General features: G+C 47.7%; 1 protein-coding gene across 2 annotated transcripts; it reads left to right on the top strand.

Moving 5' to 3' along the window:
• Positions 1-50: 50 nt before the first annotated feature.
• On the top strand, positions 51-25144 carry POFUT1 (protein O-fucosyltransferase 1). 2 transcript variants are annotated; one of them, XM_060123782.1, is made up of 7 exons: positions 51-213; positions 1868-1989; positions 5425-5607; positions 6766-6878; positions 16183-16375; positions 17828-18070; positions 20866-25144. In XM_060123782.1, exons 1-7 carry the CDS (start codon positions 81-83, stop codon positions 21052-21054), a joined length of 1176 nt encoding a protein of 391 aa, XP_059979765.1. In that variant the 5' UTR covers positions 51-80; the 3' UTR covers positions 21055-25144. The 2 variants fall into 2 exon arrangements, with proteins under 2 accessions (XP_059979765.1, XP_059979766.1); XM_060123783.1 differs by lacking the exon at positions 1868-1989 and having other exon boundaries at positions 89-213.
• Positions 25145-25610: the final 466 nt, after the last annotated feature.

The following is a 25610-nucleotide window of genomic DNA, read 5'->3' as shown; positions in this document are numbered from 1 at the left end:
GACGGGAGCGGGGCGGACGCTCGCGCCCTTCCTTCCCTCCCCGCCTCCGAGCTGCGGAGCGCCCTGGCTCTGGGGCCAATATGGGAGCCGCCGCGTGGGCATCGTCGCCCCTGCCGCCGCGTGTGTCTCTCCTGCTGCTGCTTCTGCCGTTCCCGGGGCTGCCCGTGGGCTCCTGGGACCCGGCGGGTTACCTGCTCTACTGCCCATGCATGGGTAAGGCCTCCCGAGCCTTCTGTCCAAATGGGGAAACTGAGGCCCAGAGAGGAGAAGCAATTTCTCTGAGGCGCCCAGAGACGCCTTGACAGGTCCAGGAAAGGACCCCAGCGCGGGGCAGGGCCTGCTCCTCACCTTTCTGCCCCAGTTGCAAGGGCACCGAAGGGACCTCTGTGTCCAACCTTCCGTTTGGCAGATGAGAAAACTGAGGCCGGGAGAGGTTACGATGTGTCTTGCACAAGGCCTAAGCCAGCCCCGAGTCCAGTAAATGGAGTTAGTGGGGCAGGACTTGATGGCACTGACCCAACGCTGGCTCTGGGCGATTCTTTCATTCATTCAACACGTATTTATAGGGCACCTACTGTGTGCCCAGCCCTGTTCTCTGCTCCAGGGATACGGTGGTGATAAGACAGAAAGCTCCAGGCCCTTGTAGAGCCTTCATTTTAGTTGGGAAAGACAGACCATAAAAGATAAATATAAAAAATAAGTAACTGCATAATTTTTATGGATGAGTGCTATGGGAAAATAAAATAGAGCAGGGTAAGGGAGAATCTAAAAGCTGGCTTAGGAGTGCAATTTAAATGGGAGTGGTGGATCGTCACTGTTAAAGTTATTTCTTCTTAAAATCCTTCACACTCCTAACCATGATGATGTTGCCCTCTGCGCATCATCTCCACCACACCCTTCTCCCCAGACCCTCCAGCTGCAGGCACAGTTACCCTTTTCTGTTCCTTACACATACTCAGGTCCTGCAGCCTGTGCTAGTCCCTCTGCCGGGGAACACCCTCCCCTTGCCTTGTGCCAGACCAACTCCTTCCCATCCTCAGGCCACAGCTTAAATGTCACCAGAAAAGACTTCACTGACCTCAACCCAAATAATCTCTTCCTCATTGTTCTCCATCACCAAACTTTTTTCACTTCATTTTTGAACTTATCAAAATTTATCACTGTATATTTGTTTATATGTTTACTGTCCCCCTACCTGGCCTGTGAATGCCTTGAAGGCAGAGACCTTGTCCTTCTTGCTCACTCCTGTGTCCCAGCACCTAGCAGAGAGCCTGACACGTTGTGGCCTCTCAACAGTCTTTGTGGAATGAATGAATGGATGCCATGCTGGGGATAACAGAAAGAGTCAGACAGGGACCTTGCACCTGGGGCATTCACAGGCTGAGGAAACAGCCAAAGGCCGGGAAATGGGAAAGGACATTCTAGGAAGAGTGAAGAACCGCAAGTAACTCATATCCAAGGTGGGAGGCAGAGGAGGGGAACTGAATATGGCAGAGGGATAGTGAAAGGATCCCAGTGAGTGAGGCATTGGAGTTACCCCTTCACATGCAGATGGGAGGAAATAGAAGTAGAAGGTCACTCCTGGCTGATGGAACAGCAAGAGCAAAGGCATGGGGTGGGGATGGGAAGTGTAGAGCATGTTTGGGAAACAGCAAAGAACCTGGAGTGGCTGAGGCAGAAGAGGCAGGGCCTGAAGGGCCTTGACTGTCAGACCCAGGAGTCCAGACGTGATCCCATGCTGCCAGCTCCCCTGGCTCTCCTTGGTGTCCTGGCCCTCCATACTCCTGGCTCTGCATCCTTTCTGAGCCTTGCATGCCCCAAGCCCTCGACGCCGTAGTCCTCACTTCACCTGCAATATACCATCCAGGGCGCTTTGGGAACCAGGCTGATCATTTCTTGGGCTCCCTGGCATTTGCAAAGCTGTTGAACCGCACCCTGGCTGTACCTCCTTGGATTGAGTACCAGCATCACAAGCCTCCTTTCACCAATGTGAGTACCTCCTGCTGTTGATCCTTGTCCACCTTTCCCTAATCCTGCTCACCTCTGCTTGACCCCAAGTCTTTCTGTAGGCTTTACCTCCCACCCCTCTGAGTTTGCCCTACCTCCCCCCACCCCGCCCCCCGCCAGAACTGTCTTCCCTGGCTAACTGGCTAACATTTATCCAGCACCTGTTGTCTGCCAGGCACTGTTTCTGAGCACTGCATCAGGATTAGCTCTTTTCCTTCTCATCACATCCCTATGAGGAAATGGGTTTAGAGAGGTTAGGTAACTACCCACGCTCACACAGCTTGTGAGTAGTAGACTGGAATTCAAGCCCATGTCTCTCTGACTCCTGAGCCTGTGACCTGAACCTCCAGACTCCATTTCCAGCCTTGTTTGGTCCCACCCATTGGTCAGAGGTGATGGTTGCTATTATCAGTTCTGAAGGAGAAACAGAGGCACAAGTTGGTTAATAACATGTCCAGGGCCACAAACCGGAGCAGTCTGGCTCCGGCACTGCCTCTCACCTCATCAAGGGGTCCCTTAGTATGGGAAGCCCAGCATCATGTAATTTCTTGCATGTTCTTTATGTCTTCCACCAGTCCTGTATCTGTCATTGTTCACAATGTAACTCCAGGGGCCTGGCAGTAGGAACTAAATTAATATTTAGTGAATTGACTTTGAAAGTTTTTAATAAACTTCAAAAAATTATGTTTAGTATGTACAAAACACTGTACTTTATTCTTACAGCCTAAAACGTAGGTTTTATTTTTTCCTGCACATGCCTGTATTTAGAAAGTTTAAAAGCCAGAGTACCTGAGATCATAGCCTGGCTTGGCCACTTACTAGCCGTATCGCCTGGGCAGGGTACGTGACCTCTTTGTGCCTCAGTTTCCTCATCTTTAAAACAGGCTGGTAATAGTTGTTGCTACCTCCCTCAGTGAGTTAGTGATTGTGGAATGCCTCCCTCTTAGAATCAGCTGAAGCCATCAATTGAAAGTGCTTAGGATGCAGGGAGTCCTTAGTAACCGGGAGCTGTTGATGCTCTGACTTTTTGTACTCACTGTTATAGTTTAGACCTGGCCCGTTGGTCTCCCTCTGGTTTGCTTGCCTTCTCTCACCTTGCCTTCTCAGCTAGGAGTCTTTCAGAGTTTCCACTTCTTGCTTTCTATGGGTTACTCAACCTACCCCAGTTGGGCTCCCCTTCCCCACTGAGACTGTTCTCACAGAGGCCACTAAGGACCTCAGAATTGCCAAATCCAGGAGTCATTTCTCAGTCTTTATCTTAACTGACCTCCCGGTGGCACCTGGCCCCATGTGCCTCTCTCCTTCTTGAACTTCCTACTCCCCTGGCTTCCAAGACACAGCCTGTTCCTGCTTCAGCCCAACCTATCCACATTTTCCTTGTTGTGCTGCATCAGGGGCTCCTCTCTCCCCACCCACTGTTTAAATGTTGGTGGGTCTCCTCTTTCTGTTTGCTTATTAGCTGTGTGACTTAAGATGAGTTACCTAGATTCTGTCCACCTGGGTTTCTTCATAAATAAACTGGAGATGGTTGTATTCCTACCTCTTACAATTAGATGAATAAGTCCATGAAACATCATGAGTACAGCACCTGGCACTAACCCAGCACTCAGTAAATATTAGTTGCTTTTATTACCATTATTTGCTTTGCTATAAGTTTCTGTTGACTCTTGGGCTTTCACTTTTCTCCACGTACCTCCCAAATTTACCTATGGCCCAGACTCTCCTCTGACCACAGGCCTTGTGTTTCTAACTCCTCCGCCTTTGGGTCTATTTGGATGACCCACAGATAATCTGAAGTTCACAAAGCCAGAACTTTCCCCTCAAACCTGTGTAACCACCTATATTTCCAGCCTTAGTTTATGTCACCTCCATTCACCTGGGCCAGGAACCTAGAAGTCATCCTAAATGCTTCCCTTTACTCTGTACTTCACCTCCCTTTACATTTTTTAACCTGTCCATGCTTCCCCATCTCTTGGACTTTTGGAGATGCTCAAAAATACATGTTGAAACAAAACAAAGCACACAAAACAAAACAAAAATACATGTTGAATGAATACTTGAACAAGTAAAAGGACCATTGCAGTAGCCTCCTAATTCCTCTCCTTCCTCTTATCTTACCATCAGTACATTCTTTCTTCTGCCGCCAGAGTGATCTTTCAAGGAAGCAGATCTCACATTATTTCTGCTTAAAATCCTTCAGCAAGACCTTGTTGCTAATAATTAAGGTTCTCGAAGTCTGTTCATTGGAACATCAATGGCTCGTGCAGGAATGGTGCAGTGGTTAAGTCAGTTTGGGAAATTGTGTTCTCAATTCCTCATTCCCCCCAAATTTGGAGATTCAAAATGCATGTTAGCATATTAAAGGCCCTGAGAAGTTCTGTCATAAAGAAACCTGCTTAACATAGCATTTCCCAGGCCTGTTTATTTCTGGAGCCTTTTTATTGCAGAACCCTTTACCCACCTGAACTAGTGGAACATGCTTGGGAACTCTGACCTATAGGATAAAGTCTAAATTTTATTTCATGGTGTTCTAAGAAATTTTCTTAAGTCTAGAAAAATACAGAGATTACTATAATCACCGTCCATGTATCTACCACTAGAAATGATAATCATTAATATTTTCTCATCTTTGCTTCATGTTTTCTTTTTGTTAATAAAAGAAATAAAAGTTTATAGATAAAGTCGTTAAAAGATTGTGTGTCTTGGCTCGAGGTAACTTCTAGTCCCTCCCCCCAGAGGCAACCACTATCATGGATTTAGTGTCTTGGTATGACTCCTTCCAAGTTTTTTCCTGTACTACTTCCATTGTGGCACTGAGCATCCTTTTATCCATCTCTTGGTACGAAGGGCAGGATTCTCTAACGCAAATACCTAGAGGTAGAGGGCACCTTTAAAATCCTGTTAGATGCTTGTAAGGGGTTACACTCCAAAGTAGTTGTTCCAAAATGTATACTTCTACTATCAGCCGTATCTTTTCCAGTAATTAGAGTTAAGCTTTTAAATTTTTGCTGGTCTCACAGGTAAGAAGTGGTGTCTTGTTGTCATTGTACTTTTCTTTTTCCTAATTCTCGTGAGCTTGCACATCTTTTGAGTGTGTTGGCTATTTGGGTTCCCTTTGCTGTGAGTTGCTCACTCCTATCCTTTGCCCATGTTTTCTCTTGCATCATTTGTCTTTTTTCTTATAAATCAGCAGGCATTTTTGAATATGAGGTGTATTACTGTTCGTTCTTTAGTTTGCAGATGTCTTCTCCCAGCCTTCGTTCTAACTGTGGTATCTTTTATCAAAAGTTGTTCATTGACACGTAGTCCAAGCTGTCTGGGTCTTAGAGTATATGGTTTTAATGAATGTCTTTGAAACAGCCACTAGGATACTGAGGAGGGGCCCTCGCCCCCTCCTTTTCCCCACTTTTCCTGTAGCTCCATGTGTCCTACCAGAAGTACTTCAAGCTGGAGCCCCTCCAGGCCTACCATCGGGTCATCAGCCTGGAGGACTTCATGGAGAAGCTGGCACCTACTCACTGGCCCCCTGAGAAGCGGGTGGCATACTGCTTTGAGGTGGCAGCCCAGCGAAGCCCTGATAAGAAGACATGCCCCATGAAGGTGGGTCCTGTGGGTCTGGGGGACCCTTTCTGCCTGTTCCAGGTCCTCTAGGCCCCTGAGACACTGTGTGATAGCAGTGTGTGGGAGAAGGCACCAGAAGGGCCTAGAATAGAAAGATGGAGATTTAAGTCCCATTTCTGGCATTTGTCAGCAGTGTCACTTTGGGCAGAGGACGTTGCTTCCTCTGAGCCTTTACTTCTGCCTACAAAGTAAAGACACCAGTTCCTGCTGTGTCTTGCTCATAAAGTATCAGTGAGGGCCAGGTGTAAGAGCGCCTGTAAACTGTAAAGTGCCACATCAGTAATAATCACTAATACTCACATAGCACTTACTACACACCAGTACCATGTTAAGAGCTTTCCACATATTATCCCACTTAATCCTTAAACTGTTCCATGAGCAAAGTACTATTAATACCCCATTTTATAGAGAGGACACCGAATGCAACAAAGTGAGGTTTACTATTTTGCCCAAAATCATAATAGCAAATAAGTTGTGGTAATATGGCTCCATTGTCCACCCTCCTAACTTGTATACTTTCTTGCCTCTCAGCACATAAATAAAAAGCTGTTATATTTATCAGTAGAAGTTTGTAAATTTCTGGCACTTTTGGAATAAGACAGTCCCCAACATGTGTTTCAGTGCTTATGCTACAGTCTGAGGAGGGTGGTTGGAGGAGCTGTGAAATTTGAGAAGGGAGACCTTGCTTACAGCCCCAACATTGCCCTCACTTGCTCTGTGAGCTTGAGCAAGTGTCTTGTCTGGGTCCTGGTTTCCATCTTGAAAATAAGGGCATTGGATTAACCGGGTCTTGAAGGTCTCTTGGAGCTCGTAGTCCATGGTCCTAAATCCAAGGTTGACTTGCTCCCCAGACCCCCACCAGTGCTGCAGGGTCAGCGGCATATGGCACACGAGCAGGAAAGACTCCTTCAGATATTGTGGTGAACGTTGCCTGCTGAAAACCAGACTGGAGGCCGAGCTGCCCTCCTCAGCACCCAGCCCAGAAATTACGACGTGATATTCCTACTGGCCCATCCTGTGAGAGTATTTCAGCCTGAGTCAAATCACCCAGGGTTCCCCCATCCACAGTCCCTTGGCCCCATCCCCAACTGGCCTTCCCTCCTGCTCAGTAAGCCTTTTCCCACTCTCTTTCTCTAGGAAGGAAACCCCTTTGGCCCATTTTGGGATCAGTTTCATGTGAGTTTCAACAGGTCTGAGCTTTTTGCAGGCATTTCCTTCAGCGCCTCCTACAAAGATCAGTGGATCCAGAGGTATGTGGAGGGGGCAGCATTGCTGGGATTAGGGGAGAGGTGGGGGGCCCACGGGCATTCAGCACCTTCCTGGCCCTCTTCCCCTCTACCACACCCTGATGTATGAGACCAAAGGTGCGGCTGTTCTGTCTGTTGAACTTGGGATCCTATGTGATCTGTTCCCATCTCAACGCCTGACACGGTGGGACGTTGACCTGCCACAAGGTTGAGCAAGAGTTTATCAGCCAATAAAGGATGTCATAAAAAGAATATTGTGCAGTCACATGAGTCTCGATTTCCTCCTCTAGGCGTGAGAATCACTCCCCTGTTACCTTCCTCTTCACAAGGTGAAAATTGGAAGCTGCTTCTAGAGAAAAACAGCTTCAGGTGCAGACGGAGAAATGATGTCATCCTGATAGTAATTGGATGTGCTTTATTAATTGTGCTCCAGTAAGCCCTATTAAAGAACAAAAACTAGGTTAGCAGGGCATAGGCACAGGCTGTGAAATATTTATAGAGCAGCCGTCACGTATGAGACGTAGTGCTCAAAGGCCAGAGGTGATGCATAAAAATGAGGAAGACCCGGTCTCAGCCTTCAGCGGGCTACAGTCTAGATATAATGATGACACTAACATAGTACATTTGCCCCTGTTGCTGTAGTGTGGCAAGAAAGAGCGTGGGCTTAGATGTCAGACCTGGGTTAGAAACCGTGAGGGGCTTATGAATTCTTGTGAAGTCCCAGCACTTGGCATTTAGTTAGCCAAAGATGGACTGATGCAGAGGAACGAGCACAGGCTCAGGATAAGACAGCCCTGAGCGCTGACCCAGCCCTGCCTCTTTCTCAGATGCCCCTGAGTGAGCCACTCCAGCTGTCTGGCCTGAGGTTCCTCCTTGGTTTAATGGAAGGAGCACTATGGTATCTGCCTCCAAGTGTGTAAATCACATGGCACGTAGTAGAGGGCCAGTCACTGTTACCTGTTACTATTATTCACATCCTTTATTTTATTTAAGTCTTTGAGAAATTTCATGAAATGGGTACTATGATCAATTTCCATTTGACAGGTGAAGAAACTGAGCTCAGTAAGGCTAAATAACTTGCCCAAGGTAATGCAGCTGTTGACTGGGCAGCAGGGTTCTGTGTGTAAGGCTTTCATAGGTAATAAGAACTAATATTTATTTAGTGCTTACTTGTACCAGTTGCTGTTCTAAATCTTCACTACCTAAGTCTTCTAAGGTAATAGCTCATTTAATGCTTCCATGGGTCCGGGGGACAAGTGTTACTGTCGTCTCTGCTTTACAGGTAAGGAAATGGAGACAGAGAGAAGTGAAGTCACTTCCCTAAGGTCGTGCAGCTTGAAGTGGCAGAGCTGGGGTTTGAATCCAGGCAGCCTGACTCCAGAGCACCCATTCTTCATCACTGTGGAGAAAAGAGCTGTGCCTTTAATAGCTGCCAGTTCCTATGTGGGACTTGCCTTCAGAGCTAGTTCATGAGCTACTGAGGATACTCAGTCCTGGCAGAGTCTAATCCCCCTCATTGTTGATCCCAGATAGGGAATTGTTGATTCCCATTTGATCACCTGCTTGGTTCTCCCCATTCAACTCTGAATGACCCAGAGCTATTGCCAGACGGCAGACCTGTCCTCAAAGGATGGAGATTTGCCTCTAAAATGCCAGGGGGAAAAAAAAAACCATGACACCAGCTCTAAAAGCAGGTCTAAGAGCAAATTCCAAAAAGCACACAGTCCTGGTTGGAAGAGAAGGGACAGGGTTGCATGGATGCATCAGTCGGACAATGTTGCTGAAACACTTGTTCATGGCCACATGGTCTTGCTTCAGATCATTGAGTTGTAGGAATTGCGTAAGGGCTTGGGGAAGCTTGTGCCTCACAACCAAATTTTTGGGAAAGGAAGACTAGTGGGGAAGATGAGGTCCCTGGAGGCAGTTGGACAGAGCTAGGACCACCTGGGCAGCTGCCTTCCTTCCACACACATGTAAGAAGCACCGCCTGAGTGTCAAGCACTGGTGTGGATGCTGGGGAGACAGGCAAGAATAAAGCAGATAAGGCCCCTGCCCTGATGGAGCTGATTCTAACAGGGGAGACAGTGCATACATTTTTACGTAGGATAGTCCCAGAAGACATAGTGCTGTGAGGGACATAAGCAGGTGATGTGTGATTGGCAGGCAAAGACCTTGTCTTTGTCAGCTTGGACTGCTATAACAAAATACCACAGACTAGGGGGCTTAAACAACAGACATTTATTTCTCATGCTTTTGGAGGCTGGGATGTCCGAGATCACGGTACTAGAGGGGTCAGGTTCTAGTAAGGACTCCTTGACTCGCAGTTGCTGCCTCTTACTGTATCCTCACATGTTGGAGAGAGAGCAAGCTCTCTGGTCTCTTATAAGGGCGCTAATCTCATCACGAGGGCTCTACCCTCATGACCGTCTAAATGTAACTGCCCCCAAAAGGCCCACTTCCTAATACTATCACATTGGGAGTTGGGGCTTCAACATATGAATTGGGGGCGGGGCGGGGGCGGGGGCACAAACATTTAGTCCATAACAGATCTGAAGGTTGAGGAGCCAGCCATGCCAAGAGCTGGAGGGAAAGGTAGTTCTTCATGTTGGGAACATTGCAAGCTCTGAGGCAGGACAAGCTTGGTGTGGTCAAGGGGCAGAAAGGCCGGAGTGGCTGGTGTGGAGCATTTCAGGAGGAGAAGGGTAGGGTGTTCCCATCGTCCATCACAGTGTAATAAACCACTCTAACACTCAGTAGCTCAACAACGATTGAGAATGATTGCTCAGAGTTCTGTGGGTCGACTGGGCTTAGCAGGGCAGGTCTTTGGTTTGGTTTTTGTTTTTCCATTTTCTTTATGGAATCCCAACTGTACAAAGCTCCAATCCATGTTAAACATCTAATTTCTTAAGATGAATACTCTTTGGAATACCCACCACATTTGGTGTTTTTTGTTTTTTTTTTTAATAAGAAAATTAAACTTACTCATACTCCCATCACCCCTCCAAAAAAGCATTAGAATTTTGATATGTATACTTCCACCCTCCAAAATGGGTGTATTTTTATGTACATATACAATGTATACCTATACATATTAACTTAAAATGAAATTATTACATATAGTTTGTAATTGAGTAACTATCTTTTCTGAGGAGTAATTGATATTTATCAGGTTAGTAAATAAATATCATTGGCAAGATCAGTTCTAAACATGTAAAAACATGAGACTTCAAAAAATGGTTAATTGGTGTGTATATGTGTATTCCACTCCATGCCAATGGAGTGTATTGGGTAGGGTATGTGTGTGGGATGTCCATTCATCTGTTGATGGACACTTGGATTAGCTGGGCACTTCTTGCTTGTGGTCTCACATGGCTACAGTCAGCTGTCGGCTGGGACTGGAGTCATCTGAAGGCTCAACTGGGCTGCATGTCCAAGAGGGCTCACTCATGACTGGCAGGTGGTGCTGGCTGTCGTCTGGGAGCTCACCTGAGGCAGTCGGCTGGCATGTATACTCTTGACCTCTCCGTGTGGCTTGGATTTCGGACAACGTGGCAGCTGGATTCTGAGAGGGTGCCTCCAGGGAGTGCTCCAAGAGACAGAAGGTGGAAGCTGCTGGCCCCCTAAAGCCTGGGCCTGGCATCCAGGACACTGTTACCTCTGCCAAGTGCTATCGGGAGGGGACATAGAGCCCACCCAATGGGAGGAGACTTGAATTAACCTGCCATATAGAACAGGAGATTGGAGAAGTGGGCAGGGGTCAGACTGTGCAGGGCTTTGTAGGCCCTGGTGAAGCAGTCTGATAAGAATCCTGTGAGTGTTTGCAGGGGTGAGTTTTGAGAGTTTAAGTATTTTAAACATTTTCTTAAATAGTGGACACTTTCTTGCTGTAGACAATTGTCCTTTGGGGGCAGGGGCGTGGGTGTAGGGAGAATGGCATTAGAAAGGGTCAGCCGCTTCCCTGGCTCACTGTGTAACTGCAGATTGCCTCCCTTCTCTGGCCACAGTGCTCTATCTACAAAATGAAGGGATTGAGCAAGATCGGTCACTTTCAAACTGTTCTTTGAGTTTTAGAGTTCTGGAGAAGCGCTGTGTGCTGTGGGGGCAGCAACGGGGGCCAAGTGGGAACTGCTTGGTTCCCCTCCCCCACTGCCTTCAACCAGTAACCCTCTTGTATATCAGCTAGAAGTGCTGGTGGCCACAGGTCCGGGTGCACCAGGTTTAACTTAGCTACATGTAACAGAAAACCCCAAATAACAGCAGACTAGCAAGATAAAAGTTCATTGTTTTCTTAAGTAAGAGGACTGGGCTGTGCAACCCAGGGCTGCATGGCAGCTCCCTTGTGTCTAGGAATTAGGCTCCCATCTCTGCTCAGCCATCCCAGTACTGGCTTTTTTTTTTTTTGGCTACACTGCACGGCATGCGGGATCTTAGTTCCCCAACCAGGGATCGAACCCCTGCCCCCTGCAGTGGAAGCGTGGAATCCTAACCACTAGACCACCAAGGAATTCCCCCAGTACTGGCTTTTATCCTTAGTGTCACCTCATGGGCCAAGATGACTCATGAAGCCCCAGGTAGCTGGAAGGACAAAAGGGGCAGAAGAAGGGCACATCCTCACCTTTTTAAGGAGCCTTCCTTATAGCTTGCTTACACCAGCTCATTGGCCAGTACTTAGACATGTGGCCATACGTAGCTACAAGAAGTACTGAGAAATGTCTTTTTTGGGGCTTCTGTGTGTCCAGCTGAAAACTGGCTTCTAGGAAAAGAGGATAAGAGTTATTTCTCCCCACTAAGTGATTTCCCGCTGAGGATCTTTCCAGCTCTGCTGGTTCTGAGTCTGTGAATACCCTGATGGAGATTTAATTGAACAGACATTTATTATTTATTGCACATTTACTGTTGGAAGGCTATGAACCATTCTCTTGGTATGAAGGCAACAGGTGTTTGAGCACGTGGCTTATCGTTCTCCCAGGCTGCAGCCTCCTTGGGAGGACATAAACAGGTGACATGTAATTGGCAGGGCGGAGACCTGCAGGATGAGAAGAAGCCAGGCATGCAAAGAGCTGCAGGGAAAGGTAGTTCTTCATGTCAGGGACATTGAGAACTAGACTCTGCCTCTTTCATGTCCCTGCACCCTCTGCACTCAGCATAGTATCCATCCACTGGTGTATCCTGGGCTCACATGTGGGTGCTGTGCATGGAGAAACCCCAGCTTGGTAGGGGGATCTCAGCAGTGTCAGTGTGGTGGTGAAGAACCCCAGAGGTTCACTGCACCCAGCAGCAGGAAAGTGTGCCTTCTTCAGCTGAACAGTGACCAGGCTAAGGGCCTGACTTAGGGTCAACCATCAGGGATGTGAACAGATGGACCTGGTCAAGCTTTCTTCCCAAACAAGACCCTTATTCCCCACTTTCTTTCCAAACAACACTCTCCTCCCTCATTGGGAGCAAATGAGCACGTCAGTCTTGGCCTCTTCCTGCTTGTCACGTCAGAGCTGACGTTGCATTGGGACAGCTATATGTGCTGATCCAGATCCATGTGGAGGGGCTGCATATTCCAGATTTGGAATTCACCAAAGGTCAACAGCAGGTACTTTCTAAGAGGTCAAGGAGGGAACAGATCTTGATTTTATCCTAATGTTCCAGCCCCCTGGGAGATCACAGCTTTGCTTTCCATTTGAAACCCTTTAAGGTGGCCTATGAAAGTCGCTTAGCTGAGGTCCTAGCCCATAGTAGGTACTCAGTTACTATTCACTTCTTCCTCTGACCCCTGACATCCTGATCTGGTCTTTCTGGTGAGATCTCTGAATTCTCATTCATTCACTGACATATTCATTGTACCTAGTATGTGTTGAGGCCTGTGGCTAGGCTGGGAATCAGAAGAATAAGCCACAGACTCGGCTTTTGAGGTGCTTATTGACTGGGTGGGGGAGCTGGGAGTGAGGTATAGTAGTTAAGAGCAAAGGTTCTGGAGGAGATTGCCTGGATTCAAATCCCTGCTCCACCGGTTCCTAGCTGTGTGACCAGGAGCATGCTACTTAACCTTTCTGTGTCTCAATTTCCTCATCTGTGAAGTGAGACTAACGGTAATACTTACCTCACGGGGCTCTTAAGAGGATCAAGTGAGTTAATGTACACAAAGTAATTGGAACATTACCTGTCACATGTATGTACATGTAAAGTCTGACAGGACGAGGATTGGATAGAGCCAAGCTGTCCATGAACACTTGCTGTGGCTTAGTTGGCACAGGCCTTGCACCAGTGTATGTGGGAATCATGGTGAACAAGAGTGCTTGGGGCCTACCCTCATGGCAGTGGACAGGGAAGGTGGTTATTGAGCACATCAGTGTGCAGAAGGCAGCAAAGGAGAAGTGGTACAGAGCCCTCTCCTAGGAGCTGAGGCTTGGGAGCGGCAACTGGTCTTGGAACTTTGGAAGGTGTTTGTGGAGCGAGGTGTTTGGTTGGGCGTGAAGAAAGAGTGGCATGTCCATTGCAGCACTGTTGTATGGGGAAAGATCGGAAACAGCCTCACTGACCAGCAGGGGGGGACTAGATAGGTAAACTGCAGTTTATTCATGCAAATGGAAACCTTCAAGAGACACTAACACGATCACGTGACCCACACCATCAACATGGCCAAATCTCTAAAACAGAGTTGACTTTTTAAAAATAAATTTATTTTATTTTTTATTTTTGGCTGCATTGGATCTTCGTTGCTGTGCGCAGGCTTTCTCTAGTTGTGGCAGGTGGGGGCTACTCTTCGTCGTGATGCGCAGGCTTCTCACTGCAGTGGCTTCTCTTTGTTGCGGAGCACGGGGTCTAGGCATGCGATCTTCAGTAGTTGTGGCACACAGGCTCAGTAGTTGTGGCTCGCGGGCTCTAGAGTGCAGGCTCAGTAGTTGTGGTGCACGGGCTTAGTTGCTCTGCGGCATGTGGAATCTTCCCAGACCAAGGATCGAACCTCTATCGGCAGATTCTTAACCACTGTGCTACCAGGGAAGTCCCTGAGTTGAATTTTTTAAAAGTTGAAATAGGTTACATGCAATATGATGATGATGATGGTGGTGATGGTGAGAGAATTTTCTGAGAGCTTTCTACGTGCCAAGCACTGTTCTAAATGCTGTGCTTATATTAATCCATTTGATCTCAATAGCCCTATGAAGTGGGAACTATTATCAGCTCTATTATACAGATAAGGAAACTGAGGCACAGAATGGTTAAGTCACCTGCCCTAGTTAGTAAGTGGCATAGTCAACATTAGAGCACGGTCATCTGGCTCGACCAGCCATGCTTTTACCATTGCACTGTGTAAAGAGCACACAGAATAATACCCTTTAATATAAATAGTAAGGTGTAATCATGCATGAAACCACAGTATCTTCTGGAAAGAGGAGGAAGTGGAAAAGAGATCATAGGATAGAGCTTTTATTCAGGTGTATATTTTTTAAAATCTGAAACAAAGTAAAGTGTTAATATTTGCTAATTTGGGTCACAGCTCTGTGGACTGTTAAATTATTTTCAGTATTATCCTGTATGCTCTGAAATTTTTAATAAATTTTGATTGAAATTTTTATTGAGATAACTGTAGGTTCACAAGCACTTGTAAGAATTAATACCGAGAGATCCCATGTACCCTTTACCCAGTTTCCCCCAATGTTAACATTTTGCGAAGCTATAGCACAGTATCACAACCAGGATATTGACATTGGTACAGTCCATCCATCTTATTCAAATTTCCCCAGTGTTACTTGTACTCACTTCTGTGTGTGTGTATACTTAGTTCTATTCAATTTTATCACGTGTGTATGTTCGTGTATCCATCACCACAGTTAAGATATCAAACAGTTCTAACATCACAAAGGTCCTTGTGTGGCCAGTTTATAACCACACCCACCTCCCTAAACACTCACTCTCACACACACACACACACACGCACACACACACACACACACACACACACACACACCCTAGCCCCTGGCAACCACTAATCCCATCTCCATTTCTTTTTTCTCAACTTTGTCATTTCACAAATGTTATATAAACGAAATCATACAGTATGTGACCTTTTGAGGCAGACTTTTTTCACTCAGCATAATTCCCTTGAAATCCATCCCAGTTGTTCCCTGTATCAGTAGCTGGTTCCTTCTTACTGCAATAGTGCTCTGTGGTGTAGATGTACTGCAGTTTGTTTAACCAGTCACTTGTTAAACGACGTCTTAGTTGTTTCCAGTTTTTGACTATTATGAAAAAAGCTGCTGTGAACATTCGCATACCGGTTCATGTGTGAATATAGGTTTCCATTTCTCTGGGTTAAATGCCAAGAGTACAGTTGCTGGGTCATATCGTCATTGCACATCTAGTTTTATAAGAAGCTGCCAAACTTTTCCCGAGTGCCTGTACCTATTTCATAATTTTAGGAAAAGGATTTTGGCTGGCAGAGGGAAGGCATACCAGGTAGAGGGGAGAAGTCTGCAGAGATCTGTACTTTGAATGTGCATTGCAAACTTATGGAAGAGCGGGGCATTTCATGTTGCTGGAATATAGTCTGGGCTTAGCTAATGAGGGAACACAGGTTTGCTCCTCACTCTATTCAGTCAACAGATCTTTACTGAGCTCTTCCATGTACTGTTCTAGGCACGCGGAGATACTGACTTCAGAAGCCTGAGTCCAGCAGACTTTTCTGGACTCAGGGGTAAAATAATTACAAGGTGCATTGTGAACAAGGGGGAGGGAGAGCCTTCGGCAGGGTATGTGGGGGGCATCTACAGACCTCTAGTGTTTCCATGAGAGCAGGGACCATGCCTGTCTCATTCTCCTCTGGCCCCCAGCACATAGTAGGCAATCCATAGATAATGTGTTAAATGTTGAGTGAATGGTCTCATCCAGCGTACACATTCCCTGGGAGTGTGACCTGTCAGCAGCTGCACTTCCCGATCCCACTGTGTGGGTAAAATGGCAAAGACTCAGTCTAGACACCCCAACCTGGAGTGAATTACCGCACCACAGATTGGAAGCCAGCATGACATACAAAAGGTTGGAGTGCTCTGCTGTAAATTTTTAATTGTTAAACAATCAAAGAGAGTTGTAAATTCCATGTGGCGGGACAGTATTGCATACTGTGCCTCTTGCCGCTGCCAAGGTCTCTTATCAGCCCGTTGGGGTTTCACAACCTCTTGTGTTTCTTGCATGTTGCAGGGGCCCTCCGCAGGGTCTCTGGGGCATGGTGCAACGCCGTCTTTTCTCCCATGGGGGTGGCGGCTGGACTCGCTGTGCGCTCTCTGTCTGACTTCTTCTCCTTCTGTCTCATGCCTAGATTTTCTCCAGAGGAACATCCAGTGCTTGCCCTGCCAGGGGCCCCGGCCCAGTTCCCTGTCTTGGAGGAGCATAGGCCGCTCCAAAAGTACATGGTGTGGTCAGATGAGATGGTGAGGACAGGGGAGGCCCAGATCCGTGCCCACCTCATCCGACCCTATGTGGGCATCCACCTGCGCATTGGCTCCGACTGGGTAACTTCCCCCTTCCTCTCATGGCTGGGATGGGCACATCTCTGAGCAGGGCCCATGCCTATGGGGGTGGGACACTGAACCCACTGCACCACGTCCTAGCCAGGGTAGAGAGGTCTCACTTGGCCAAGTTCACGGGACTGTGCCCCACGATCCCACTGCAGACACGTCAGAAATGTAGCTCCAGAGCACTTGCTTGACAGTTTTCATTTGAACAATTGCCATTTTTATCCTCATTTCACAGATGGATAAACTGAGGTATCAAGCTAGGCTCTGGGTCAGACAGCAAGCCAGAAAGAGCCCCATAGCCCACAGTCCTCTGTCCCAGTTCAGTGTTTAGCCAGTAGACTCCCTGTTGAAAAACAAGCTCTGGAGGTTGGGTGGGGCTCCCAAGAAATGAAGATGTCATCCTCTAAGTTTAGCTTTCTGAAATGTGCAGAAAGCTCATCAGGTTATCCTCCCTGTGAAAATAACTGGAGTAATGTAGACAATCTCCTTAGTTTACAGAAGAAGATATATATGTATATATGTGAGAAATACTCATTGTTGAAAACTTGAAAAATACTGAAAAGTATAGAAAGTAGATCACAATTCATTCAGTGTCAATTGAGGAAGCAATCACACATTTACCCACTAGATTCCCTTCCTGCCCCCCTTCCTGCCCCCTTCCACAAAATAAAGGAGCCAGGCCCAGAGTATTTTGTGAGTGGTTTCAGATAGTTCCCATTTATGCTTCCCTAGAACATAAGAAGATATAAGATGCTTTCTTTTTTTATAAAGCTAGCATAATGCTAATACCAAACTCAGATAAGGTCAACTCTGGAAAATACAGCCCATTCTCATAAAGAACATAGATATATTACCAACTAAAATCCAGTAGCACATTAAAGAACATACAACACAAACAAGTAAAATTCATCCCAGGAATGCAGGGAAATTCACTATATTAACACCCAAAGAAGAAAAATCATATAATCATCTCAATGGAGGCCAAGAAAGCACTTGATAAAAAGTCAACAGTCATTTATGATTTAAAAAAGAAGAAAAACAGCTCTTAACCAACCAGGAATACAAGGGACCCACCTTACCTTGATAAAGGCTATCTCTCCGAAACCCACAGCAAACACGTACTTCTTGGGAGCTATCAGAAGTGTTCCCACTGAAGTCAGAAATCAGACAAGGCTGCCCATCGTCACCACCACAGTTCAGAATTCTGCTGGAAGTCCCAGATAGTGCAGTTATACGAAGAAAAAAAAATTGTGAAAAGCCAATATCCCACTACCCAGAAATAACCACCGTTAACTGTTTTGAAGCATTTCCCTCTTCCCTCAATGCTTTAAAAAAAAAAAATAGTTGCGCTCCTCCTGTATTGCCTGCCTTTTTCCCCTTCCCGGCTCTTGCTTCTGGGGTTGTGGGCGGTGGCCGTCTTTAGCTCTGTCCCCACCCGCCCCACAGAAGAATGCGTGCGCCATGCTGAAGGACGGGACCGCCGGCACCCACTTCATGGCCTCCCCGCAGTGCGTGGGCTACAGCCGCCACACCGCCGCCCCGCTCACCATGACCATGTGCCTCCCCGACCTGAAGGAAATCAGGCGCACCCTGAAGCTCTGGGTGACGGCGCTGAACGCCCAGTCGGTCTACATTGCCACTGACTCTGAGAGTTATGTACCCGAGATCCAGCAGCTCTTCAAAGGGAAGGTACACATGGGGCGTGGGCCTGGTGGGAGGGCAGCAGGAAGGGAATCAGAGGAAGCACCAGGGTGGTCTGCCCGCTCCCACCTCATGCTTCACGTCCTCCCACCACCAGGCTTTTACTTGAACATCAGGTTCCCTTCCAGTTCCTACCCTTCTTTAAACCCCAGCTCAGACACCTCCGCAGGTGCTCCGCAGATTTCCCTCCACTCCTGTCGCTAATGGATCCCTACTGGGAGCTGTCACAGCACTTTATCACATCTCCTGAGACACCTTCTAGACTGTGAGACTAGTGTAGAAACAGGTCTTATTTCTTCCCAGTTGTGACTCCTTGAAGGCAGGATCCAAGGTGGACTCACTGTTCTACTCCTCAGGGTGTAGCCTGTTGCTTTGACCTCCTCCAGGGTTGAGACCCCGCCTTGCCATTTCAGTGTCTAGGACAGTGCCTGACACGTGGTAGACACTTGGTAAATGTTTGGTGAATAAGGCCATAAAGAGTGGGCCCTTGGAAGGGGTCCAGTGCAGCAGAGGGATTAAGAGCATGGACTCTGGAGCCAGAGGACTTGGGCTCTACTCACTGTGCAGCCTTACGCAAGTTACTTTACCTCTCTGTGCTTCTGTTTCCTCGTCAATAAAATGGGACTGAGAGTCGAGCCTACATCTCATAGTGTAATTATGAAGATCAAATAAAAAGAAATTAAAACAGGCCCAGTAAAAAATAAGTGCTGAATAAAGTTAGCTGTCATTGATAGTAGAAGTAGGTGGTTGATGAATACAAGGAAGGCTCTTTTGTGCTTAGTAAATGATTAAAGAGGTAGTGAATAGTAGGTGTTCAGTATATGAGTAAATAATAGAACAGGCTTGTTACTGTATGAGTGAAGAATAGATAATAAGTTAAGTAGGTATCGATAAAATGACGGAGTTAATAGTGAACATTCAATAAGACTTTTGAGTGAATGAAGGCCCTAAATGCTTGTGCAGACCTTAAAAGACAGACATCCGCTTTCTAGCAGTGGGTGCCCTTGGCTTATGTCGAGGGGCTCCCTTTCTCTCTTTTACCGGCTTGTAGAGGAAGTGCCGAGTCAGAGCATTCTGGTCCCCACCCACCCGCTTTATAGAAGAATATCAGAGCCGGGAGACCTTGGAGTGCCTCTAACCCAAGCCCTGCGTTTTATAACTGAGAAAACCAAAGTCCCATAAAGGAATAGAATTTACCCAGGAGGTCTCGGGGCTCATTTTAGTGGGCATGACACAGAGCGGGTAAGTTTCAGGGCGTGGGTGGAATTGTTCAGGGGATTTTGGCCATGGTTAAGCTGCTATTATTTTTATGCTGCCATCCAAATAGCAAGATGATGATTTTTGTTACATCAGAAATCTCTGTGTGACAGCAAAGCACTTTCAGCCCCAACTCTGCCCACACCCCCATTTGGAGAGTCCCAGGGAGTTTTTTTGTGAGTTTCTAGAGTTGGTATGTTTGTTATACCTTGAGCTTCTTGCCATTTTCTATTTCCTGTTCCTGTGCCACTGTTTTTGCCCTTTTCCACCACTCAGCCCCCTTCTCCATGGGCTCAGCCCACCCTTCCTCTTGAACTAAGCCTTGCTCATCTGTTAAGCTGGGCCAGTGCTGAGCCGGTGATACTGATAAATAAGATGTGGTGCTGCCTTCCAGGGCTCACAGTCTAAACTCAGGAAAAGAGATTTGCAAAGAATTATAAGATACGCCACAAGAGAGGGCCAGGCTTGGGTGTGGAGGCGCATTCACTCACTTGCCCAGTCAACAGATGCATACTGAGGCAGACCCCAGCCAGCAGCGACAAGCAAACTGACGCAGCCCCAGCCCCAGTCAGGTGCAGGAAACAGACGTTAACCAGAGAATCACTAAGGAGTGAAAGCTACAAACTGAGATGTGTACTACAAAGTAAAAGAACGTGGTTCTGTGAGCGTGTAGAGCAGAGGAGCCTGGACTAGATGGGGGAGCCAGGGAGGGCTTCCCCGAGGAGGTGTGACTTGAGCTGCAGGGTGAGAGTTAATAGGAGTTAACCGAGCAAAGAGACAAGCACGCCAGACAGAAGAGCATGTGCAAAGGTCCTGAGGTGGAAGGGAGACTGGTTTAGTGGCTGGAGCTCAAGGTGGAGAGGCAGCTGAACAGGCCTTATAGGCCACATTCAAGATTTGTCATCTTTATCTGAAGAGCAGTAGGACACCAGTTAAGGGTGCTCAGCTTGGGGTAGAGGGAGGAGTAGGCGGGTAGGGGAATCTGAAAAAGTTTCCTTTGGCTGCCTTCCTTTGGTGAATAGACCTGGAGGAGAAAAGATTATGGTGACTGGCCAGGGAGTAGTAATCCATCAAGAGAAGGGTTCACCTTTGGGGAATATCTCGGGGATAGATTGGACAGGACTTAAGTCTTGGAGGCATCCAGGCAGCAGAACCAAGTGGGTGGGGTGCGCTTTGGTCAGATCATGGTTTGGTGGGAGAAGCCAAGCCCTTCAGGTGACCTTGAGCTGAACCTTGAGAGTATGGTCAGGACTGTGATGGATGGGAAAAGGCGTTCCCGACAGAGGGAACCAAAAAGCAAAGGCAGAGTGTGAATGAGTGGTGTGTCTGCAGCTGAGGGGCTAAGGCAGCTGCTGGGCAGCACTTCCCTCAGGTGCCCCAACCCTGCATTTTAATCCTCTGTACGCTTCCTTGTCTGTCTGTGACTTCAGCACAGGGAAGGAAGGTGGCAGGTGGCTGCAGGCCTTGGCTGAGCTGGCCACTTAGGCCTGCACCCTGGCTAAAACACCCTGCCCTTCCTCCTGCAGGTGAACGTGGTGAGTCTGAAGCCTGAGGTGGCCCAGATCGACCTGTACATCCTCGGCCAAGCTGACCACTTTATTGGCAACTGTGTCTCCTCCTTCACTGCCTTCGTGAAGCGGGAACGGGACCTCCAGGGGAGGCAGTCCTCCTTCTTCGGCATGGACAGTCCCCCTCAGCTGCGGGATGAGTTCTGATCCTACCTGGAGCATACCGCCTGTCTGAGTTGTTCCCTCCAGCCAGGCCTGGCAGCCAGAGGTGCTCCCAGGATTGATCCCCAAGGATCAGAGAACAGAAAAAAGTACCAGGGACTTCCTGGAGGAGTAGGAAAACAGTCCATCTCCCAGGGCACGGGACTTCCAAGCTTCTAGTACCCAGACCATCTCCCTTTCTCATGTGCTCCCTGCTGCTTCTCCTGGGAATTTCTCACACCAGCAAAGCAGTCCAACATCTGTCTTTTGGTCTGCCCTGCTCTGAGCAGCCTGGGATGCTGAACTGTATTAGGAGAGATTTTTTATATATAGAGAGAGAGATTTTTATAGTTTTGATACAAGGTCATGACTCCCTTAGAACTCTCCCTCATTTTAAAAAATCAGTGAAGTTCATTAACATAGGTACCTGAAGTGACCTTAACAGAATGTGGATAAGGGCAGGGGTGGGTGGGTGTATTGACCGCTTTTCCAGATGACCCCCAAAGTGGCCCTCAGACTCATCCCCACTGCCTGGCCAGAGCCATTTGTCAGCCCCCCTTTCCTAGGCCATTGCCAGGGTTTGGGGCACAAACACTCTTCTCCATTGTACACACTATGCAAATAGAAGATATCAATCACAGTGCTGTCAGTACCCCGAAGACGGCTAAGTGCTGCTCCCACAGCGCATTCCCGGCAAGGAGCACCTGCCGTCAAGCCAGACCATCACGGTATTGCTCTCAAAGTCTCTTGGTAGTTGGTGGCCTGCCACAAACCTGGCACCGTCAGGGTTTCATAACACCTCACCAGGGCCAGGACTTGCTGGCCTGGCAGGATCCTTCTGAAGTCTCCTCTTCTGATCTCATGTCCCAAGGGGCCTGGTTGTAGAATTTTGCCATTAAGCTGCTATCCAAGGCCTGTCCTCCCAGCCTTCCTCCTGCAGCTGGAGCCCTCAGACTCTATTCTCACAAGGGAGTGTTCACTAAGCCTCTGACCGGATCAGAGAGGCTCAGTTCCCAGGAGCCATTGGATTCCCAGGTTTTTTTGCCCATCTCATCCAGTATAATCTCAGCCAAGCCCATGAGGCTTAAGGTGTTAACAGTCATAAGTTTCTCTGTCTCTCAGATGCTGTCGTTGTAAAAATCCATGACTCCTGAGAGTCTGATTTTTTGGCCTTGTGGTTCTAAAATTCACGTCTAACACCTGCCAATCACTTCCCCGCCATCTGGCCTCCCTCAGAAGGCCACAGTCAATCCTGGTAAGGTAGAGGAGATTGATGAGAGCCAGGCCCAGAGCTCCATGCAGCGGTGCCCCTTGGGTAACCTTTGGGAAGAGATGCTTTGTTTTCATGGCAGACTGAATCAGAGGCTGCAGGGCAACAAGGATCTCAAACACCAAAGGTGGCATTCGCTGCTTAGAGCTGCCGCCCAACTCTTAGCAGGAGAAACTATACGGAAAGGACGTTTGAATTTTCCCTCTGGGGGAAATGTTTTAAATCCTGGGTGGACTCTGAGAGATGGTTTATCTGTTCAGACTTGTTCACGAGCCTCACTGTGGGACATGGGAACCCCTGCCTCCATCCGGCGGCTGGGGGCTTGTGGCTTTCTGCCTGATGTCATTTGCTGCCCCACACTAGGCACACGCCTTAGAGTCTGGGGCCCTAATGGGCCGGCCAAATCCTCGTGTCTCTGGAGGTGAGGGTGCTGGAGTTGCAGTCAGATTCAGTGTTGTCTTGTAGGCGAGTACTTTATTCCTTTGACCCAGTTTCCTCACCTATAAAGTGGTGATAAAACTGACGGGGTTGTTGAACAGCCCCAATCACATAAAGCATGTATAAGAGCCCGTTGTAAACGTGAAACAGACAAAGGCAAATACATGGCTGTTGATAATTTGACTGCCTCTCGTTGCATGCCTCCTTTGTGCCAGGCACTGTGCTTGCTAAGTGCTTTGTGGACATTCTCTGGTTTAGCCCCCACCTCAGCCCTGGGAAGTAGGAACTTCTGGGCAGGGCAGAATTTTTTTTTTTTAATTATTTTTGGCTGCGTTGGGTCTTCATTGCTGCGTGTGGGTTTTCTCTAGTTGCGGCGAGCGGGGGCTACTCTTCGTTGCGGTGTGCAGGCTACTAATTTCGGTGGCTTCTCTTGTTGAAGAGCACAGGCTCTAGGTGCGCGGGCTTCAATAGTTGTGGCGCATGGGCTTAGTTGCTTTGCGGCATGTGGGATCTTCCCGGACCAGGGATAGAACCCGTGTCCCCTGCATTGGCAGGCGGATTCTTAACCACTGAGCCCCCAGGGAAGTCCCACAGGGCAGAATTAATGCTCAGAAAATTCTCAGTTTCCCCATGACCACACAGCCAGTAGTGGTCAGCCCGGATTTGACCTCCAAAAGTCAGTGCTGTTAGCCAGCACGCTCTGCTCCTCCAGTTCACAGGATACACTTTATGCTGTATGCTGTGGAGGCTTCGGATGGAGAAATGGTCAGCCACCTTTATCCCCATTGGGCTGCAGCCGTGGGTCTGCCACTGCCAGGAGCTTTCAGGGAGGGGGGATCACCCAAGAAACAGAAAGCCCACATGAAGCTTACAGTTCTCTTGGGTGGTTGCTTAATTCAACATGCTTTCATTCAGCAGGTGTTTATTGACCCACTGTGTGCCACGCTCTGTGCTAGGTCCTAGGGATTCAGCAGAGGATCAGACATAAAGTCTTTGTACTCAAGGAATTTGCATTCTAATAAAGTAGAAGACATAATAAGCAAATGTACTGTGGGAGGTGTTAATTAAGTGCTTTAAAGAAAAATAAAGGGCGTGGTGGGTGCAGTTGGGGAGTAGTCCTGGTTTAGATGAGCTCAGGAAGGCCTCTCTGAAGAGCTACTGTGGAGGGCGGAGGGGTGCACTCATCCAGAGATCTGGAGGCAGCGCTTTCCCGGCAGAGGAAACGGCATGTGCAAAGGTCCTGAAGCTGGAATGAGCGTTTGAAAACTAGCAAGGAGGTCAGTGTGGCTGGAGTGGCAGAAGCGAGGCAGGGAACAGAGTAGATGAGAGCAGGTGACGTGACCCATCCTACGGCCTGGAGGGCAGTGTAAGGTCAAGACTGGGCTTTTATTTGGAGAGAGATGGGAAGCCTTGTTGGGTCTGAACAGAGGAGGGTCATGGTCTGATTTACTTTTTTTTTTTTTTGAAGTTTTGGTTATTGTTTTTTCTTTTGGCTGCATTGGGTCTTCGTTGCTGCACGCGGGCTTTCTCTAGTTGCGGCGAGCGGGAGCTGCTCTTCATTGCAGTGCGCGGGCTTCTCGTTGCAGAGCACAGGCTCTAGGCACGCGGGCTTCAGTAGTTGTGGCGCCAGGGCTCAGTAGTTGTGGCGCGCAGGCTCTAGAGCGCAGGCTCAGTAGTCGTGGCACATGGGCTTAGTTGCTAAGCGGCATGTGGGATCTTCCCCAAGCAGGGCTCGAACCTGTGTTCCCTGCATTGTCAGGCAGATTGTTAACCACCTCGCCACCACGGAAACCCTGATTTACATTTTTGAAGGGCCTCTCTGGCTGCCATGTGGAGAAGAGATGGGAAGGAGGAAGGGTAGCAGCAGGGAGACCAATGTGGGGCTGTCACAAGGATGCAGGCGAGAGAGACAATGGGGCTTAGGCAAAGGTTATTGTCTTGGAGGTGGTGGGAAGTGGTCAGATTCTGCATGTATAAAATCATTTTAAAATTTCAGTCTTTTTTAAAGATATAAGTCTTTGCATAGTTTTAATCATGCAGTATTTACAATTTAATGTCCTGGTTTTCACTTAATAGTATATCATGTTTTCCATGTTGGTACATGGCCTGAATAAATGTTTTTAATGATATAAAATTCCATTGAGGGGTGTCCCATAGCTTATTGTTGTCCTATTATGAGAACTTAGTATGTTCCCAATTTTTCACTGCTATTATTTGGAAAATATTTTTATTTGTAAGTCCTTTTCTATATCTAAAATTTTCATTAAGATAAATTCCCAGAAGTGGATTTGTTAGATCAAGACTTAAAAATAAAAACTTTTTTTTGGAAAAAATTCAAATATACATAAAAATTGTGAGTAATAAAATGAACTCTCAGTTTCAACAATCCTCAACGTTTCACCAGCCTTGTTTCATTTACTGTCTCATTCCCAAGTCCACGTGCTGGAGACTTTTCAAGAAAATCTGAATGTTTCAAAGGAAGAGCCTATAGGGTTTGCTGACACACTGAAGTGGGGTTAGGAGAGAAGAGGGAAGTCCAGAATGCTCTGAGGTTTAGGGCCGAAGCGACGGGGAGGAGGAGCTGTCCCTGATTTGCAGAGTGACCTTGATGCGGGTCACTCACCTCTCCACCTCACCTGTGAGTTCCAGGTGTTAATAATGGTGGTCTCTGGAGGCTCCTTGGAGTGCTGGTTGATATATCACATTCCGGGCACCCACCCAGGTCTGAGGAATCAATGTCTGGTGTGCAGTGCCCAAGAATCTGCATCTTAAGCACCTACAAGTGATTATGATGCCCAGTAGCCCAGGACCTACTTAAATTGTGGTCCTTGGACCAGCAACATCGACATCATCT

The sequence above is a fragment of the Lagenorhynchus albirostris genome, chromosome 15 (assembly GCF_949774975.1).
Source record: "Lagenorhynchus albirostris chromosome 15, mLagAlb1.1, whole genome shotgun sequence".
Taxonomy (NCBI): domain Eukaryota; kingdom Metazoa; phylum Chordata; class Mammalia; order Artiodactyla; family Delphinidae; genus Lagenorhynchus; species Lagenorhynchus albirostris.
The sequence above is the reverse complement of the archived record's forward strand: the minus strand, read 5'-3'. Positions and strand labels throughout refer to the sequence as shown.